The sequence below is a fragment of the Gymnoscopelus microlampas genome (genome assembly GCF_963454915.1).
Source record: "Gymnoscopelus microlampas genome assembly, chromosome: 6".
Classification (NCBI taxonomy): Eukaryota; Metazoa; Chordata; class Actinopteri; order Myctophiformes; family Myctophidae; genus Gymnoscopelus; species Gymnoscopelus microlampas.
In genome coordinates, this window is record NC_139943.1 from 16,094,746 (window position 1) to 16,116,983 (window position 22,238).

The window sequence follows — 22,238 nt, forward strand, 5'->3', positions numbered from 1 at the left end:
GGGTGTATCTGTCCGTCGGTCTGTCTGTCTGTCGGTCTGCCCTCCCGGCTATGAGTCTGCTGCTCTGACCGCCTGTCTGTCTGTCTGTGCGTGTCCGTCCGTCCGTCCGTCTGTCTGCCCTCTCGGCTATGAGTCTGCTCCTCTGACCGCCTGTCTGTCTGTCTGTCTGTCTGTCTGTGAGTGCAGAGCGAGCTCGTCCGATCATGACCGCCAGCGCCAGTTCCAGTGGCTTGGAAGTTCTGCTCTCCAACCTGCAGGTAAGGAACCCGGGAACTATACCCACCTTTTGTGTGTGAACAGGTAGGGGGGGGTTACTGATACTGTATGTTGCTGCTAAGTGCCCAAATTGTAAGTGAGATGCTGTAGAACCAGGGTAAAACAAAACTTTTTGGGTTCGTTTTTCAGTTTTTTTCCCATGGGAATTGATTAACTGCATGCAAAAATAACACAACATCCCGGCAATAACCAAAGTTTAACCAGTATAAACGTTTCAAACATTTGTTTGATCTACAATCTCAAAAGGCATCGCATTGCATTCTGGATAACAGAATAAACAAAAGAAGATAACCAAGTAAAGTAAGCATAGAAAATGCTCTCAATGAGCCCGATCACAAACATGTCCAAAAAAAGAGTAGGACTTTTCTGTAAAATTAATTTGTAAAATGACATACATATGACTCTGTAAAAACAGGCTAAGTTTAAGCTATCTATCTCTGTGACCAAATAATATTTATATATGGTCTACCCCTCCTTTTTAATATTTTATTTTAATAGACATTACAAAACACCATTTTTAAAACGATACAGAAACACATAAAAATAATAGTTATTTTGTGCCTCTTGTTATTAACCTGTTTTTTGTCGTGTTCCCCTCCTCTCTATTCTCTCTTCCCTATACTAACTCTTTCTGTAACTTCACTCACACAAAAAAATTATCGAACCCACTCTTTTATACCTGTAATAGTTTGACGTGACTATTAAGTAGATTCTGATATACATACACATACAGTGGATATATCGTACATAATGCATACAATATGAAAAGGGGGGGGAAACATCTTCATAATAATATATTTATAGCCTATTGTACATTAAAATATAAGTCAGAAGTTAGAAGACGTTAGAGTCTTCTTCTCTCTGTCTGTCTTTCTTTCTCTCCACCTCGTTGACAACGTTGTTTGAAGCGTTAACGCTTGGTCACACATTTGGTTGAAATGATAACGTCTTTTAATAACAAATTCTCACTCACTTATCAATCATATTATTAATGTTTTCTAATCTTTTAATTTGAATGTTTTTGTTAGCTTAGTTTTGTGATGTTTAACTAGTTATTCTCAAACGAATTGCTTATTTTGTTCTGTTTTTGTAAAGCGACTTTGAATACAGAGAAAAGCGCTATATACATTTAATGTATTATTATTATTATTAGTATTATTATTTGTAGTTTATATTTGTTGGACCAACAGTCAGTTTACTGAAGCGCCCAAACTGTGGAACGATCTTCCACCCCATGTTGGAGCGTCTCAAACCTGGCCTGTGTTTAAATCACGTTTGAAAACTCACTTGTACTCCTTGGCTTTCCATGATTCAGACTGAGAGTTGCTGTTTCCACTAGGCAATGTGTTGCACCCTCTGTGTTTTTTCCCCCCCTGTCTATTGCTTATTGTTTTACTCTTAGTATTTTAAATTTGTTTACCGAGTGTACAGCTCTTTGGTTCAATGCTGTCGTTTTAAATTAAATGTGCTCTATAACCGTGGTTCTCAAACTTTGTCGTGCCAAGGACCCCCAAATTGACAGTTATTAGCCCACGGACCTCATTTTAAAAGATAAGCCAGGGACGCCCATAAGAGAAGATTTTTACGGCTCTCTAGCAGCGATTCTCAACCATTTTAATTTCAAGGACCCCCAGTTTGACATGCATTAGGGCTACGGACCCCCATTTAATGGCATCTATATCTCTGGGACCCCAATTCATATTGTAAAATCAATGTTAATTTAACTCTGAGAGCGTACATAACGGGTCCATTTGGTCCATTTGTACACTCTCATAGTTACAGACCGATAAGGGTCCATTTGGTTCCTATCCATCATTTAGCTGGGGACCCCCTGGAACCCCCTCAAGTATCCCTGGGGGTCCCCGGACCCCACTTTGAGAACCAATGCTCTATAAATAAAGTGGTTTGGATCGGCTATACATCTCCTGCACTGGCTTTGATGTAATTAGACTGGGGTTTATTGCTGCATTAACCACTTAAACCCGATATACTTAGTTTACCAAGGGCTCTATACTTGGTCCGCACCTTTTATGTACACTAAATCTCTTTGCCGGAAAAAAAAAAAAAAGTATTGTTATTTTCCCCCAAATGTTCACCCCCAGAATAGGGACACTAGGGTTCATGTAGTTAAACTGTATACATACAGTAGTATGTTTATTTAGAAAATATCATGTTCTGCTGCTATGCTAGTTTCTATTATGTTCTAGTTGTCTTTGTGAATGAATAAGGCCATGACTGTGTGATAAACACATTATCACCCAGCATTCATTATTGCCCGCGTATTATCCAACCTCGGACACACAGCACCATCAGCTCTGGCCTAAAGAGCTTAGACTGGTGTAGCCTTCAGGTGAATACGTTTAGATGGGTGATAATCTACTCTATTCATAGGTTTGTTTAGCCCATTAAGACCTGAGGTCGATTCTACAAATGTTTTCTAAATCTACAACAGTTTTCTGTTGTTATATCAGTGGTTCTCAAACGTTTTCATGTCAAGGACCCCCAAAATTATGTATTTGGCCGGCGACCCCCATCTCAATTGTTCCAGGGACCCCCAGAAGCGAAGATTTGAGTTAAAGATGTTTGCTTTAAAAAATAGATTTATTCAAAGATTTGCATACATTTTCTAGATTTTTCAAAAATAGCAGATCTATAAGCTCATAGCGCGCCACAAGGTGACCCGCTATGAGCTTGTATATCTTCTATTTTTGAATAGCCGAAGTATAACATAATGATTTAAGTGGTTACACGGATGCTTTCATGGTTTTAATGAGTTAAAACCAGTACTTCAAGCCCACATAAAGATTAAAACTGACTGTTGTAGATGGCTGTGGTAATCTTTGTATGAAATCAGATTTCACTACAAAATACAACTTCTTTCTATTGCTTTAAGTGATCAATGGAATTGGATTTAATGGTTTTAACAATGTACAAGGCTTATATGGATATAAGATAGAAGGTAACAGAAGCTGAAGATTAAGAAGACAGCCACTTGTCTGTTTCCTTAAATCATGGTTTATTGCTTGTTTAAACTTTAATTATTGCTCGTTTAAACTTGATTAACAGCGTGGGAACAGCTGAAGATGGCTTGGCTTGCTGTTAATACTGAGCAATGGAAAAGCAGAATTAACACACACACACACACACACACACACACACACACACACACACACACACACACACACACACACACACACACACACACACACACACACACACTGATGATGACAGTGTGTTGTTTTGGTTAGCAAAGATCTATGTCAACACATGGAGAGGAGTGTGCCTTTTTCTTATTATTATTTTGTTTACCAGTACTGAGCATTGGAACAAAAACTTAGTTCTAAAGCAGGAATTGGAGGCAAGGAATTCCCTTCCCAGATCCTATATCCTAACCTTCAAAGACCATACCGTTATATGTCAATTCTATTCACATCTTTGGCAATAGGCCTACAGTATATCATACATAAACGGACCATTCCCTTAATGGCTTTATTTTTAGATGCTGAGATTGTTTACATGTCATTAAGTTGTCATTAAGTCAGTGTTGTACAAACATTACATTTAGATTGTAAAACTTCCTTTTCTCCATGGACTAGACTTTTCAAATCAGTCGGCTCTTTCCCTATTCTGGGGCCGATGTTTGGCTAAAATAGCTGATCTACAAGCTCAAGCGCCACGTTGTCAGCTTGTAGATTGGCTATTTTACCAGCCATTTTGATGAAGAGATTTGGTGTAGAGTGGAACAAAGGAAGCTACCAAGTATAGACTCCTGGGGGAACCCGATCAATGAAATATATTGGCATGAAGCATTTTAATGAAGCATTAAAAAGCAATGACAACGTAACTGACAAAGATGATACTGTAAAGCTCACTCTGTTGGATTATCCATTTCATGCTAGTTTAAATTATCTCCAAGTTGATTTTAATGTTATACTTAAATAACCGGAATCCTGTGGTTTCCTCTAAAATCAAACCATGGTATATGTTTTCAATCCCATGCCTGGACTTAATACAATGCAGTTAATTACATCCATGACCTCTATCTTAACTACATTAACTCTATCGTCCCTATCGTGGGCTTGTCATAATAGGCGAAAATTTGGCGAAAATAGGTGAACATTCCGCTTAAATCACGTTGTGAGCTTGTGGATCAGCTATTTTCAGTATTTGACGTACAATGAAGAATATAGGGGTCATTGATTCTAAAAGTGGGGTCCGGGGAACCCAAGGGGTCATAATTAGTTAATATCGCATCACAATCATTTGAACCACTTTAACCATATTTTATACTTTGGCTATTCAAAAATAGCAGATATACAAGCTCACAGCGCGGTGGTTTGAGAACCACTGGTTTAGAGTGGTTAACAAAATTCAAAACACCCATTTGATCGGTCGTGCGCTGTTGTCATGTGTGTGAGAACAAGAACCATGACCCGTTTCGGGCGCCGTGTGTGAAACACTGGACACGAGAGGCTCTTCACGTGGATTATCGCTTAATTAAACTTGATATACTGTGCGTCAGTGAACTATCGGGTGCTGCTTTGTGGACTGAATGTGTGTATAAAAAGAAAGCAGCGTTGATGAGTCGGACCAGCTGGATTGGACTGTACTGTGTGTGGAGACACTTAAGATAGATAAATGGCCATGCTGAAAGGAACAGTGGGCTGCAAGGTTATAGGGACTGTGACTTGTGTTGTGTATACAGTACTGTGTGTGTGTGTGTGTGTGTGTGTGTGTGTGTGTGTGTGTGTCAGTGGTGGGAAAAGTACTCACATTGTTTTACTTAAGTCAATACACTGCAGCAGTGCAGAAACACTCTGTTACAAGTAAAAAGTAAGAGTAAAAGTACAAAAGTATTGGCGTCAAAATATAGTATCATTATATCTCATTTTAGTATCCTTATATCTCATCTCATTATGCAGAATGTCCCATTTAACATGTTATCATAATTATGTCTAAAAAAAAAAAATCTTTCAAAAATAGCAGATCTACAAGCTCACAACATGTCGCGATGTGACGCGTTGTGAGCTTGTAGATCTGCTATTTTCAAAAAAGCTAAAGTTTAAATAGGGCTGAAGTAGTATAATTTGTAATAATAATAAAAAAATCACACCCAGTGTGAAGTGGGCGGTGTGGTCACAGTGGTCATCACAGTGATGGAAGTGATTCAATTAAAAAAAAACATAAGAGTGTTTTGTTTTAAGTGTACGCGCGTATTTATAGGTCTATGCACATGTGTCATGTGTTTCTAGCCAATCACAGTCCTGAATAGAGTCATGGTGGCCAATCACAGTGCAGGGTTAGGGGGGTACACTGGTGGCCAATCACAGCGCAGGGTTGGGGGGGTGCAATTTGGATCGATGTCCAAACCTCACATGTAGGGGCGGTTGCACCGCCCAAAAAGTAACTAGTAACTAAAGTTTTCAAATAATTGTAGTGGAATAAAAGTACATTATTTGTCACCACTGGTGTGTGTGTGTGTGTGTGTGTGTGTGTGTGTGTGAGAGAGAGAGAGACACTGCGACCTCATGCGCATAGACACGTGTGTGTGTGTGTGTGTGTGCGCACATGTGTGTATGCGCATGTGTAGCCTCATTCTGGCTTCATGTCGAAGTGTCCTTGAGCAAGACAGTACAACCCTAACTGCTCCCGATGAGCATGGTCGCTGCCGTGCATGGTTGCCTCTGCCGTTGGGGGGTGAACGGGTGATAATGTAATCTATGGCGCCCCCCATGGAGGCCGGGACCCGAGGTTGGGAACCACTGGGTAAGAGGCTAAAGGGACACAGCTGGCAGCAGATCTGCCACCTCTAGGACACATACAGATGGCCACATATGATGATGTTGGTGTTTAAGTTTAGTCCTGGGTTTGCTGCAGTAAAGGGAAGTGTATAAGGATCTAAGGAGGTATTAACCGTGCTTAGGAGAAAGGTTTAACAAATACTAAGTGACAACTTCACACATTTCTCATGCTTCTCCATATCTACACAACAATATTTTTTATAAATAATTTATGGAAATGAATAAAATGTAGTTTTGTCCAATCTGTGTGCTAGAGTATGTTAATACAATGTAACTTGTATTAACTCATGCCCACGACCAGGCTAAAGACCAGAGGAAATCAAGCCTTTGCTGCGGCTGCCCCGAGGCTCTGGAATAGCCTGCCACTTAACATTAGAGCTTCCCAGTCATTAGACATTTTCAAATCATTACTGAAGACACATTTCTTTTCTCTGGCTTTTGAGCACAGCTAAATCTGGCACCCCAAGACCATAGATTCCACCACACTGTCTTTTGCTGTGTGTATTTTGATTTGCTATTTTGTATTCTATTGCAGCATACAGTATATTTGTTGTATATTTTGCCGTGTCATTGTTGTTCTCTTGCTGTGTAGCACTTTGGTTGGCTTCGGTCATTTTAAATGTGCTTTATAAATACAAGTTGAGTAACTTGGGTTTGAGTAAATTGGGGTGGTCGTATTTTATCTCCCTGCTCTTCTATAGAGACATTACTTTGTGTCAAAGGTCATGTCTCACCTAGACGCAGGATCTGACACAAGATTCAATTAATCCCCTGAGCAAGCAGGCCGGCTTTATTAGCTCAATGGTAAAAAAAAGAAGTCAGCCCTTGCGCAGGAAACCGCAGATTCAAATCCAGGTTGGACAGGAAAGTTACTTTAAAATGAGAAGGTTTCCTAAATGGTGACAGTACAGGAAGCAGAGTGGAACTGCTGTTTTGTAATTCTACATTGTAGAATGTCAATTCTGCACCAGAACATGACAGAGAAGTAGTTGTACATATACTGCATGCTGGGTGAGACCTGCTAACTGGAAGTAGTGCCCACGGAAGTTACGTTGATGCTTTGCAGAAATGTTTTCACTCCCCGTGTATTAAACCCGTGTTGTGATTGGTCGAAAAGGACAGCTTCCGGGGGAAGTACATACAACGGAAGTCCCAGCCTATAGAGATGCTCTGCATTAGGTTGTTGCAAAGCTTTTCTCCTCAGAGATGAGAAAAGGCTGAGAGCGGACACATATAGTATTGACTGTAGCTGGTATCATATTGACCTATACCATTGTAAATGTCATGCAAACATTCAAAACCAGAAAAAAATAAAACGCGAAAAATGGTTAGCCTTCTGGCAGTGTGTACAACTAATATGGCACTGATCAGTCCAGCAGTTTGTAAGAGTATAGCTCGGAAGAATCAGACACACATACAGACCCTTTTATAGACTGCTAGCCTCCTGCAGATCCATGCCGTAAAGATTAGTTGTCGTGAAGCAAGCACTATGGTACTTAAAGTATCATTTAGATTAATTATTACTAAAGATAATTCCATTCTGCCATAAAATACGTGGACCATCACAGACACCGACCACTTACTGTACTATAGTCAACAAGCCCACAAAGAAGCCAGTTTGTCAGTGCAGTACAACATGTGGATTCGTGTGGCTTCCTTTACAAACAGCACACAGTAATTTATGCTGTTATTTTACTTCAGGGTGTGATGTTAACATGAAGGATACAAGTGTATGTTTGTTTCCTTGTGGCGTTATTAGTTGAGCTTTATCAGCAGATTTCTTTGCACAGCTTTGAGTGTTGCTGAGGTTGCCTTTTATTGTTCCAAAACACAGAGGGACAGAAATGGTCCCCTGATTACAAATATTGTATATCGTCTCTGTCGGGTGGAAACCTCATATTTTTCCAAAACTTGGATTCAAGTTCAAAAAGAGCAAAAGTCGCTATAGAAAAAGATAAAGAATATAAAGTAAATAATATATATGTAATACAATATGTGCAAAGAACAATAGTATTGTTATTTATTCTATTTCTTTTGGGGACCAAAGCCACTGCACATATTATGTGCAGTGGCTTTGGTCCCCAACAGAAATAGAATAAAGACAGTGTATACTTGAGAGCAAAAGGGGGGTGTTTGATTTGAAGATTTGATCTGGAGTTTTGTTTATAGATACTGTAGCTTCAGGGGAGAAAAAGCTCTTGCTGTGTCTCTCTGTGATCGGCACAAACAAACAGTCCATTGCTAGGGTGCTGTTTGATTAAGAACCCACAGTCCCCACTCACAAGGCCACCAACTGCCACTTGGAGACGTTTTCCTCATATCTCAGTGTCTCATATCTCACTGTGAGATAAATGCAATCCTAATTACACAATCACAATTTCACATCACATAAAATACAGTCTACGCATGGAAAATATAAAGCACTTGAAACTTGCTTCAACAGCCTGTTGATGTTTCAGAGAGAGAGAGAGAGAGAGAGAGAGAGACTTCAGTTCTGTCAGCCCTGCAAAAGATATTCTAAACATGTTATTACCCATAAATGTCAACAAATAAAGATGTTGGATCTTATATAACGATCTCTATAAAACTGACATGGTGGTCATCACTGTTACGGTCTCAAAGGGCTTCACAGGCCCAAAGGAAACTACAACACCCCCTGTCCTTAGACCCTCGATTGGTACAGTATCAATTTAGAGTGGATCATTTATCCATCCATAACTACGCCATTCTACGTCACTCGGGGAGCAATTAGGGGTTAAGAGTGTTGCTCAGGGACACACATCGACACATTGCTGGCCTGGCCTGGAATCGAACCACGGGCTCTGGCTCCCCAGGCGGGCTCACTAACCACTCAGCTATTTGTACACTCCGAGAGATAAACATCACTGAAGTTTCTGCAGTGTACAGGTTCTTTTGGTCCCCTCTGGACTCTGGGCCCGGGACAGCTGTCATCATCATCCCCTCCCATGCTGACCTCAGCCTCGCATCCCAGCCAGGGTTGCCATGTCCGCTTATCATTATAAGCGACGTTGGGCTTTTTTCACCCTGTAAAGTTGCTTGTAAATATTGGTGGTTGTGTTTTTTTGGCCTTGTTTCTAAAAGTGCATTTGCTTAATTGGGTTTGCTTCCTAATGTTGTTTGAACCAGTGGATCTCAACCGTTTGTTTTTCATATGTAATTGTCTATGTATCCCCATCTGGAAATACTTTTTGCCGGAGACCCCCGTACCAGATTTGTGTTGTTAAAATGCGACGCGTTGTGAGCTTAGTGCGTGTAGATCTCCGTAGATCGACTACTTTCAAATATCCGATGGTATACGTAGGTTTAAAGTGCTCTTCTTGGCTTAGGTCGCTTCTTTTGGGCTCTCGGTTTTCATAGACCTGGTTGCTTATTTCTCTCGCAAAATCTGGCAACACTGATCCCAGCCTTTTAGCGTGCGAAGTGATAACGGTTATGATTGATGGCTTTCGGCCAGAGACAGAGTGTCGCCTCCCCAGTCTTAATGAGCTGAAGTCATTATTAACAACAACTGTCACACAGAGGCTACAGGATGTGGAGTATCTAGAACAGACTGAGCCAAATGGACTGGAGAAGCTAAAGTCATTATGACGCTCGGCATGCCGCGTAACAACTTTACTTACTTACTTACTTCACTTTATTTGTTTATTAACCCATTGAGACATGAGGCTGTGTCTAAAAAAAATCTAAATCCTAACAATTTTTCGGAAAAAAATATAAAAGATACATTTTCACGATTTTTCAAAAATAGCAGATATACAAGCTCGTAGCCGCGCTACGAGCTTGTATATCTGCTATTTTTGAATAGCCAAAGACATCTAAAGTGACACAGATGCGTTCCAGGTATCAATGGGTTAAGACGAGACATTGCACATTGATGAACAATACATAAATCCAATGCAACGTAAATACACAGGATTTAGCAAAATGCTCATTTACGTCCGCAGTCCCTACTAAAAAACATAAAAACAAGCAGACAGTAGAGTACAGTGATTAGGCTACATTGCATCGCACAGGGAAAACAAAGCATACATACAAAGGTAGGTACAAAACGGGTACAAAAGGTGAAAAGTATATCTATTTAAAGGGGAATACCACTCATTTTCAACATTGAACTATCTCATTAATACACCTTAAAGCAGTTGTGTGGAAATAAGAAAAAAGTCCCCCCCTGAATAATTGATTGTTGGGGTCATGTGATGACAAAGATAATGTAATGTGAAATATGGAGATACAAGGTTTCTGCCCGACACCAACGATATGCTTGTCTTGTTTAGATGCCATTCAATTATGCCGCTGAGTTCACAATAACAGCTGGCCCCGGAGCTGTAGACATGGACCACATTGTGTTGAATAAAAACAAGCTTAAAATAATGAGTATGAGTATCTTTGCTATGCATAAACAGCGGCTGGCCCGAGTGCCGCAGCAGGTGGACCGCATAGAATAGAATTAACTCGAACAATGCACAATTAAAGATTCAATCAGGTTGTAAGAATACCCCTGTCATCATAACTTTTAATGATTGTAAACATAACAAAGGTTCCACGACCTGATACTTAAAGTGTCTGCTCAGTGTACTGCCACTTTTGTCAGCGTGCTTACCGTGTTAATATAATACTCAGCTATTTTATATGCTACTGTATATTACATAATATTATGTGTACATTATATACATGTCTATTATGTATAAATATGTATGCCTTGTCTTCAAAACACACATTTTGCTACTCCTCCTACACATGTTGTCTCAAACTCAACGCAAATCGGTACACATAATCTCTGAAGTCATGTGATCAAAACATATTTGTTAAATTCTCCATATTCCATTTTATCTGGCTATGACTGACTTCCAACGTTTGCAGGACCTGGGTAGGCAACCTGGCCTGGCGGAGACCTACTGTATGACTTTCGTATGTTGGATTCTGGAACCAGAGAGGTGGCAATAACCACTATACTGGCACCCCTATTTTGCCATGTCATTATGCTCTCTGACACAATGTCAATGTCTCAATAGAAGCTTCTATTGAGACATCTCGATCGTGTCAAAGGTCATGTCTCACCCAGACACATGTCAGGATCTGACACGAATTTTGACCTGATGGTCAAGATTTAATTTATCCCCTGAGCAAGCAGGCAGGCTCTATTAGCTCAATGGTACAAATGTTCAGCACGTTGCGCAGGAAACCTTCAAATCCGCGGTAGAAGAGGAAAGTTACATACTGTAGTGCAGCTTTAATGTATTATTATCATTATTGTTTTTATAGCAGATCTACAAGCTTACAACACTTCACGTTGAATATTTTCAAATAGCCGAAGCATAAAATACGGCTTAAGTGGTTAAAATCACCATGCCCCCTGTCTGGTGGCCCTCTTAAATGTAATGTGATAGGGCCATGGGTCTAACACAGAGAGGTTATTTTGCATTTGGACTGGGCTTATGGGAAACGTTGGTAAAGCCATGCCTGGCCACCTGTCTGGATTAACACTGGCACTGGACCCCGTGCCCATCACCCTAGAGAGGCTTTGTTTAAGTGGGGTCACAGTGTGCCACATGGTTTCTAAAGTTGTGTTTGCCAGCCTGCATGCGTACACATGCACTGCACATGTTTCTGTGCACGACTACAGGCACAGTCTAGCATTTAATGTGCTCATCTAGACAGTAATAGTTATCTCTACTAGGAGATCATGTTGTGTGTGTGCGTGTGCATGTGCGTGTCTGTGTATGATGACATGATATCCAAAGCGCCCCCTCTGCTCATAAAATACTGCAGATTATATTCCTATCTTATCTTAGTTAACCCATTTAGACCGGGAACTCCTATACGGAACTATACCTTTCAATCCGGGAACCCCTTTTGGGGTTGTTGTTGCTATGTACAGTATATAGCAACGTACTTTTTTGTAATTTTTGAATACATATTTGAAGAAAACTTAGGTCAGGATTTAGAAGGCGTCTTTAGAATTGGCCTCAGGTCTAAATGGGTTAAACAAATTGTGAACAATCTATTATCATTCATTCACATTGACCCTTGGTGCCTGCTGCTGGAGCGTGCAGCTATGTGTGGAGGGGAAACTCGTTCCATAGACTCTGGGGACCCCCAGGGGTCCTTGAGGGGGTTCCAGGGGGACTATAGCTAAATTGATTAATATTATCATCAAAATCAGTTTACCCACATTTTAAACTTTGGCCGTTCAAAAATACCCCATCTACGAACCAAACACACATCAATTGTGGGTTCTTGACCTGAAAATGTTTGAGAGCAATTCTCCTATTTAGCATTTCTGATTTTCATGTACCGTTTACTGTACACTGAACGCACGCCAAAGTCTTCAGCTTTACGTAAATATGTAGCCTGGTAAACCATCCCAGTCGCGTGAATTCACATTTTCACGTGTCTTCTGCAGACCTGTGGATGAAAATGTGAATTCACGTGACCGGGAATGGCTTACCAAGCTAGTAGATATGTACAATATTTCAGAAAAGTTCAAAGCTAAACCCCCGACAGAGGTATACGTGTGTCTGTTTACAAATTGGAGAGGGGTGGTGGTGAGTGGCCACCTTAACCTGATTATTCTCGGTATTAACTGTATGTACAGTGAGTGCTGCCAGTTTGCGCTGCTATATTTCATTTGGCTTGGTGTGCATGTGGTAACATGTTACTGTTAGTTAATAGGAAACTTTGCATAACTCGGGCGGTAATCAGAGAAGCTGTGAGCTCTGTGTTTAGCAACAGTCTCCCGTTACAGTGCCAAAACACAAACTCTGAGTCTGCTGCACCGCGGGACCCCGGGGGGGATTCTAGCAGGCATATGGTTGGCCACCTCCTCGGGCTCTCTGCAGGCGCTACACCATAGCCTATACTGCATGCAGAAGGTTATTTAAATCAGGCAGATAATGGTGCGTGCGTGCGTGCGTGCGTGCGTGCGTGCGTGCGTGCGTGAGATAGACAATGGTGGAAAAAGTACTCAAATGTTTTACTTGAGTAAAAGTATCAACACCGCAATTAAATACCCTGTTACAAGTATCAGGCCTGTGTTCAAAATGTTACTTGAGTAAAATTACAAACGTATTCAAAATATATAAAGTACCAAAAGTAAAAGTTCTAAAATGTTTGAAAATAGCAGATCTACAAGCTCACAACGTGTCGCGATGCAACACGTTGTGAGCTTGTAGATCGGCTATTTTGAAATAGCCTATGTATAAAATAGAGCTAAAGTGGTTAATGGATGGTTTATAATATAATAACGTATATCTGTAAAGTAACCAGTTACTAAAGTTTTCAAATAATTGTGGTGGAGTAAAAGTACAAAATTGGCAATTCTCCACTAAAGTAAAAAATACCTCAAAATGTTACTTAAGTACAGTACTTGAGTAAATGTACTTAGTTACTTTACACCGCTGGTGAGAGAGTGAGAGAGAGAGACACTGTGACCTCATGGGTTCAGGTGAACTCAGTAATACTCCCACCACTGCCAATTTAGGTAAGATGAATAAGGTCACAGTAGTACTGTATAGTAATACCTGTGTGTGTGTGTGTGTGTGTGTGTGTGTGTGTGTGTGTGTGTGTGTGTGTGTGTGTGTGTGTGTGTGTGTGTGTGTGTGTGTGTGTGTGTGTGTGTGTGTGTGTGTGTGTGTGTGTGTGTGTGTGTGTGTGTGTGTGTGTGTGTGTGTGTGTGTGTGTGCGTGCGTGCGTGCGTGCGTGCGTGCGTGCGCGCTACATTATACTGCGTGCAGTGCAGGGATTTGTAGATTGCCGGCTGCTACAATCAATATGTTAAATAGATTGTAACCTTAAAGCTACACCAGAGAGTGGCTCGTCTTCATAATTGTTGCAAGCTTCTGCTGCTACACAGAGTCTGGTGGGCAACCCCATCTAGTGTTAGCATGAATTACAATGCCTTGATTACCATATGCTGCTATTCAAAGTTATGGAAGGGCATTGGTTGATATCAAATGTATTTTCTTTAAATCAATGTTTTTTCCCCCACATAACTCTCACAGATTTAATCATTATGCCAAGACCTCTCGGTCCATGTTGCTGCTATAACCCCCACTTGTTGGTCTGGGGAGGGTGTGTGTAGAATAGTAGAATAGTCTTCTAAGCTTAAAGGAGTAGTTTACCCAAAATTACTCATTTTCTAGTTCACCCCATGAAGCATTGAATTCATTGAGATATTTTAGTTTTTGTCGCATTCCTAAGCCAATAATTTGATGACCGGCGGAAAGATGCTAAAGTATCCGGTAGGAGACTCAAAGGAGTCTCTTTGAGTCTCCTACCGAAGAGACTATCCGGTCATCAAATTATTGGCTTAGGAATGCGACAAAAACTAAAAAATCTCCATGAATTCAATGCTTCATGGGGTGTGTAATTGATCTAGAAAATACGATTTTTTTTTAGGTGAACTACTCCTTTAACACCAGAATTGACCCCCGACTGTTTACTGTACATATACGTTTATTGCTACTAGTGTTGAGGATTTCTTATTATTGTATGTCTTTAAATGTCTCTGATGAATTGAATACACAGGACCACAATGGAATCAAGCCCTTAGGGATTTTTGTGTCCTTTTTTTTGTGTCCTTTTAGCATCATTGTATAATCGTACCACTGTACTATTTGCAAACCGTTAATAATAATTAGTAAATGAAAGAGACATGGAGCACAGCACAGGTCTCCTGCTGGGAATCGAACCATAATAACCAGCTAAATGCTACATACGGAACTCTAGTATAACAACAAGAGAAACAACAACAGAGAAACAGATGGATTTAATTTGTATGCAAAGGTTTGTTTGTTTGACACTCTCTCTCTCTCTCTCTCTCTCTCTCCCCCTCTCTCTCTCTCTCTCTCTCTCTCTCTCTCTCTCTCTATCCCCATCTCCATCACTCTATCCCTCTCAACTTATGCAGAATATAGGGGACATCGAGAGCACCCTGAACATCCTCAATGTCCTGGATGAACTTTTGTCTGCTGGTGAGTTCTGTTTTGGATGATGTTGACTTGCATTTTTAACCTCACTCCTCCCTAGTAATAGTAAGTTGTGTTTACCACTTAACCCATTAAGACCTGAGGCCGATTCTACAAATGCCTTCTAAATCAGCAGTTCTCAAACTTCAACGATTTTCAAACGCGTGTGTGTGTGTGTGTGTGTGTGTGTGTGTGTGTGTGTGTGGTGTGCAGGTACAGACCGGCGTATCCACTACATGATCAGTAAAGGAGGAAGTGAGGCTCTCCTAACTGCCATGGTGAACAGCGCCAGGAGTTTCAACCCCAACTACACCCTCCTGCTGCCATTACTGCACCTAGTGGCCAAGGTTGGACACAGAGGTTAGCATCTTTAACTGCTACTTTATTGTCACACCACACGCAAGCTTACAGGTGTACAGGACTGGCTGAAATTCAATGTGTTGCGGTAAAAAATTCAGGAAAACAAAGTCAGAATATAGCTGCAAGCAGCGATAATACGGGGCCAGTGAATAGAGAGAGAGAGAGACATGGAAACGGAATAGATTGAAGAGAGAGAGAGTGACATGGAAACAATAGATTGATGAGAGAGAGAGATGGAAACATAATGGTTTGATTGGACATCTCAACCTACTGCCATTAACAGGATTCGAACTCTCAACCTTCAGACTAATAGGCTGCAACACTACCTATAGTGCTATAGCTTTGTCCAGGCTGATATTGTCTGTTGAAGATCATAAACTCTTGCCTTCTTTCATGAACCAAGCCCCTGTTTCACTAACGCTAAGATCACTCGTTCACAAACCATTTACCAATGAAGAAATTGTACATCTCCTCAGAACCAAAACTAGTGAAAGTAGCCGATCTACAAGCTCACAAACCATGAAAGGTTGTGAGATTGTAGATCAGCTATTTTCAGAATGAAGTATGTCATATGTTGAAAAAACGTACTCTCAAATAAGCATTTCAGGTTATCTTTACCATTTGCATATGTATTCATTGATACAGTCATGTTGTTTGCAATTCAACTTAAATTAAGTCTGCATCAAGTGAGGCTTGAACTGGCAACCTTGGGATTGTGAGGCATTCATTTAAGGGAGACACCATTGGCCCAACAGACAAGTAACTGTGAAAAAGGAGATCACACAGATGATACAGTTTCACGCAAATAGCTGAAAAATCCTGGGTTTAAGTGTTTTTCAAACTGTTCAAAATTGCGGACAATCTAAGGGCGGCACTTACTGGTCAAAGCGATAGATGTGTTCCTCATGAGTCAAGGCACATGTGTAAGCAAGTTTCACGACTTTCGGCCAAACGAGGCATGACTTATGCCTGTTTAAAGTCTGCCTTTTCAAAAAATTGCTATAGCGCACCCTTTTGCCCAATTGGAGTAAGATTGGTTTCAGTGATATTTGGAATGACCCTGTACATTTCTGCAAAGTTTCAAAGAAATGTGAGTCTGCATGTATGTTTTAGGCACAGATGAATAATTTTCATAAAACTGTAATAGTTAAAATCTATCTCCTCCTGGGATTTTTGAGCAATCTGCACGAAACGTTTAACACTTGAACTTTGGACCTCTGCATACAAACATTTCCAACGGATTTTCCATAAGTGAAAAAATGCAGAAGTTAGGAGCCAATGACAGTTTTTCATATAATTCAAAATGGTGGGCGATCTAAAGGTCAGAGGTCAAAAGTCAGACCACGAAAGTTGTCGGGCATGAAGAGACGCATGTGTGTATCGAAGTTTCATGGTTGTAGGTCAAACAGGGCATGAGTTGTACCTGTTCAAAGTTGGCACTTTCAATTGAGTGCTATAGCGCCACCCTTTGACGAATGAGTGTGAGAATTATTTCTTGGTAGTTTTTCATGAGCATCTACCATATGGCCGAGTTTCGTAAAAAGCGTATGCACGGTTAAGCCAGAACTGGCAAAAACAAGTATTTTTCAAACTGCTCAAAATTGCGGAAAATCTAAGGGCGGAGCTTAATGGTCAAATCGATACGTGTGTTCCTCATGAGTCAAGGCACATGTGTAAGCAAGTTTCACGACTTTCGGCCAAACGAGGCATGACTTATGCCTGTTTAAAGTCTGCCTTTTCAAAAAATTGCTATAGCGCCCCCTTTTGGCCAATTGGAGTAAGATTGGTTTCAGTGATATTTGGAATGACCCTCTACATTTCTGCAAAGTTTCAAAGAAATGTGAGTCTGCATGTATGTTTTAGGCACAGATGAATAATTTTCATAAAACTGTAATAGTTAAAATCTATCTCCTCCTGGGATTTTTGAGCAATCTGCACGAAACGTTTCACACTTGAACTTTGGACCACTTTCTACAAAAAATTCCAACGGATTTTCCATAAGTGAAAAAATGCAGAAGTTAGGAGCCAATGACTGTTTTTCATATAATTCAAAATGGTGGGCGATCTAAAGGTCAGAGGTCAAAAGTCAGACGACGAAAGTTGTCGGGCATGAAGAGACGCATGTGTGTATCGAAGTTTCATGGTTGTAGGTCAAACAGGGCATGAGTTGTACCTGTTCAAAGTTGGCACTTTCAATTGAGTGCTATAGCGCCACCCTTTGACGAATGAGTGTGAGAATTATTTCTTGGTAGTTTTTCATGAGCATCTACCATATGGCCGAGTTTCGTAAAAAGCGTATGCACGGTTAAGCCAGAACTGGCAAAAACAAGTATTTTTCAAACTGCTCAAAATTGCGGAAAATCTAAGGGCGGAGCTTAATGGTCAAATCGATACGTGTGTTCCTCATGAGTCAAGGCACATGTGTAAGCAAGTTTCACGACTTTCGGCCAAACGAGGCATGACTTATGCCTGTTTAAAGTCTGCCTTTAAAAAAAATTGCTATAGCGCCCCCTTTTGGCCAATTGGAGTAAGATTGGTTTCAGTGATATTTGGAATGACCCTCTACATTTCTGCAAAGTTTCAAAGAAATGTGAGTCTGCATGTATGTTTTAGGCACAGATGAATAATTTTCATAAAACTGTAATAGTTAAAATCTATCTCCTCCTGGGATTTTTGAGCAATCTGCACGAAACGTTTCACACTTGAACTTTGGACCACTTTCTACAAAAATTTCCAACGGATTTTCCATAAGTGAAAAAATGCAGAAGTTAGGAGCCAATGACTGTTTTTCATATAATTCAAAATGGTGGGAGATCTAAAGGTCAGAGGTCAAAAGTCAGAGTGTGAAAGTTGTTCAGCATGAGGAGACGCATATGTGTATCCAAGTTTCATGGCTGTAGGTCAAACAGGGCATGAGTTGTACCTGTTCAAAGTTGGCATTTTTCAATTGAGTGCTATAGCGCCACCTTTTGACGAATGAGTGTGAGAATTATTTCTTGATCGTTTTTCATGACCATCTACCATATGGCCGACTTTCGTAAAAAGCGACTGCACGGTTCAGCCAGAACTGCGAAAAGTGGCAGAAGTGACAGAATAATGCGAATAACAATACGTGTCCAGAGCAGAGCTCTGGCCCCGTAATAAGGGGAAGACACAGGGCCCTATTTTGTGCGTCTTAATTACCAGGTCTTATGTCTTAACTTGAAGATCTGGAGCAATGCTGTTTGGCCACTCACAATAGCGAAACAGTCTTAAGTTAAGTCATAAGACCTGGTAATTACCTGGGGCCCATAATGTCAAATAATACATATAAATAAGGTGCATGGCCAAAATCATAATAGAATAGACAGAAATGCTCCTTGTGCAAGCCGGGGAAACACTTGAAGCAGCTATAAATAGCAGCAGATATAGAATAATGCAGTCTTATGCAGGTGAGCGTCATCTTAGAGCACCAGATATCAAACAAGTGTACATATGTGATAGTGGAAACTGGAAAGAGAATCACACACAGCGTTATAGTGCTGTATATAACTTACTCTCACTCTAGAAGTAGCAGAGCTAAAGGTGTGTGACAGGAAGAATGAGTGAGGCCCCCCAAATTATTCTGGACCAATGATATGGAAACATATTCTGGCAAAGGATGGTGGCTAAAGTACTGTTGAATAATTACCATGCTAAAGGAGTGCAAATTGTTTATATTTTGGTTTCATTTAAAGGCTGGCACCTAGCCATGGGGGTGTGTGTGTGTGTGTGTGTGTGTGCATATGTCTGCCTGCATGTATTTGTGTATGTGCTTGCGTACGTACATCTACAGTATGTGTGTGCAATACATGCATGTGTGTAGTGTGTCTGTGTATGTGTGTTTATCTCTGTGAGTGAGTATGCAGTGCTTAATTTGTAAATGAGTAGGTGCCGGAGCTCATGAATCCGACTAAAAGTCATGTCACGTCCATAGGGATATATCCACAGGTTCTCTCATCTCGAGTCTTCTGCAACTAGTGAGCGTAGGAGTCAGAGCACCCGGCTCACGGGTCCAACCATATTTCTAACAGTGAATAATTATATTAAAGTTTTTAAATTGTGGTGATTTACGATACGTAACTTGGTTTTAATTTCATCCACGGCCCTTTTCTATTGCAGGAAGGGACATTGAGGGGAAAATGTGAAAGTTGAATTAATAATAAATATCCTAAAATAAAAACGTATTGTATTATGTGTGCATTTGAGGTGACGGAGCACCTTCTAGATTTACCGGAGCCCAGCAGGCAGGAACCGGAGCCGAGCTCCGGCACAAATTAAGTAGTGTCTTTGTGCGTGCAGGTGTGTCTGTGCGTGCGTGCGTGCGTGCGTGCATTCGCAAGCGTGTGTGTGTGTGGTTCCTGACAAAAATGTTAGATATGAAACCAGTTGATGGGGTCAGCGTGTCAAATTGGGGTCAGAATTGGTGTCCTCATGATGTCATAGGGTCATGGTAGTTAGATATGGAATGAATGTAGGACAATGCAATTTCCCGTAAAGTTGGAAAACCAACTTTGTTTGTGTGTATGTGTGTGTCTCTCTCTGTCTCCAGACCGTCGTATAGGTATGAAGGCACAGAGTGCTGATGCAGTGCGTCTGACGCTGAGCCTCCTCAGACAGAACAGCAAGCACCCCAGACGGGCTGCAGCCTGTCTCTGGGTGCTGCAGGTGTACTGCTCATCAGGTGAACACTTACTCTCACACACACACACACACACACACACACACACACACACACACACACACACACACACACACACACACACACACACACACACACACACACTCACACTCAACACATACCGCATTACTTTGTTGTTGTCGGGCAGAAACCTCTTATCTCCATATTCTAACTTTTTGTGTATTTTTCTTAAATTAACGCCCTACTTGATCACACTACAGCGCCACACGAAAGCATCAAAAGTAGCAGATCTACAAGCTCGAAACGCGGCGCGAAGCGACGCGTTTCGAGCTTGTAGGTCTGCTACTTTTGCTACTTTTGAATTTGAATCCTGAAAAGTAACAGTTTTGGACATAATGAGGTTTCCACCCGACAGAGGCGATTTATTTATTTCTTATTTGACACATTTTGTAGATGTAATTATCCACCATTGCGGCGTATTATTATTACTATTATTATTATTATCTTTTCAGTGGAAAACATGCAGGCCTCAGCTCTTTTGTTGCTCTGACCCAGTTCAGCTCCTGTCCTGATATAGTGGGGCTTAACCTCAATAAAACACTCGTACACACATACCACTATAAGATGAAGACCTCGTCCCATATAAACAAGTTGCTTTTCTCTTGTCTGCATTTAGTTTTTACTGTTCATGGTACTCCACCCACATTTAGAACAAACATGGGAAAGTTCTCATTCTACTGCTCTGCCACCACAATGTGGAATGCCCTGACACTATCCATTAAATAAAGGATGTGTAACTCTGGTTTCTTTCAAAATTGGCCCGAAAAAACATCTATTACTGTAGGAGACTAAAAGGGGAGGTTAATTTTAAATAATACATGACATGTATTATTGTGTTAATTTTGTATGCTATGTTGATTACATTACATTGCATTACAGTCATTTAGCAGACGCTTTTATCCAAAGCGACTTAATAAGTGCATTCAACATAGGTAGGGAACTAAACTACTAATCACCAGAAGTCTTAAGTGCATTATCTTCTAAAACAAGCAACTAAGAGTATACCTAGCGCTAACTAAGGTAAAAGTACAATATATCAACCTACTTTCTAACAGATGAGACAAATAGGAAAATCAAATGAGCAAGAGCTAAAACAAATAAGTGTATCGAATAAACAAGATCCAATAAAACAATGAAACAAGAGTTCATACAACTAGTAGTTTCCTGAAGAGGTGGGTTTTCAGCCTGCAGCGAAAGATGGGCAGTGACTCTTCTGTCCTGACATCAGTGGGGAGTTCATTCCACCACTGTGGGGCCAGAACAGAAAAAAAGCTGTGACCGTGTGGATCGGCCAGAAGGACCACTGAGCGACGAGGCAACCAGTCGCCCAGAGGCGGCAGACCGAAGTGGTCTAATTGGATTAATTCAATACATAGGACCACAATGGAAACAAGTCCCCAGGACTTGTTGGTGTCATCCTTTTAGCATCCTTTTAGATTTAATGTCCTACTGTACCACGTGCTGTTTTACATAAAGTATCAATCAATATTATTAATGTGAAAAAAAGAAGTGCGGAGAGAGAGTAGGGGAATGACATCCAGCAAGGTCACAACGCGTTGGGGGTTGCGATGCGTTGTGAGCTTGTAGCTCTGCTGTTTTCACAGAATGTTTACCAATTCTGGCCCAATGTTCACTTTATTATGACATGCCCAGAATAGGCATGCTAGGGTCCATTAATAATTAACACTGAAAGTGTGGCTGTTGTCTTGTCATATTGGCCACTGGAACAGCTGCAGGTTGCATGCTTTCCTCGAGGAGTTCCTCTGCTGCTGTCCAAGGATTATGGTGCACAAACAATATCGTTGCTGTCGAGCAGAAGCCTCGGTTGTTTTTTCATCAATTAATGTCCTACTTCGTTGTACAAGAGTGTCACGTACTTTTGTGAGCTTATTTTTTCAAGAAAAAGTAGTTTAGTGTGTCTGTGGGTTTTATAAATATTGAACCAATGAAAAGTATTAACTTGCGATTAAATAACTACATTGGATTAATTGAAACACAGGTTATTCTTTCCTGAAATACAAGGTTTACTCCAGACAGCAGTATTACCATGGGAACGGAGCTTATGGAGACTGCAGTGGAGAGAGAAACATCATT

At 40.8% G+C, this 22,238-nt stretch overlaps 1 protein-coding gene across 1 annotated transcript in view; it reads left to right on the forward strand.

Annotated features, from left to right (window-relative positions):
* Positions 1 to 22,238, forward strand: part of agbl1 (AGBL carboxypeptidase 1) — a 222,385-nt gene that overhangs the window by 26,062 nt on the left and 174,085 nt on the right. The window contains exons 2-5 of the mRNA XM_084060959.1: positions 187 to 257; positions 15,007 to 15,070; positions 15,278 to 15,424; positions 19,995 to 20,126. Coding sequence (XP_083917085.1) covers positions 187 to 257; positions 15,007 to 15,070; positions 15,278 to 15,424; positions 19,995 to 20,126 — 414 coding nt within the window. The remainder of the gene's footprint in view (positions 1 to 186; positions 258 to 15,006; positions 15,071 to 15,277; positions 15,425 to 19,994; positions 20,127 to 22,238) is intronic.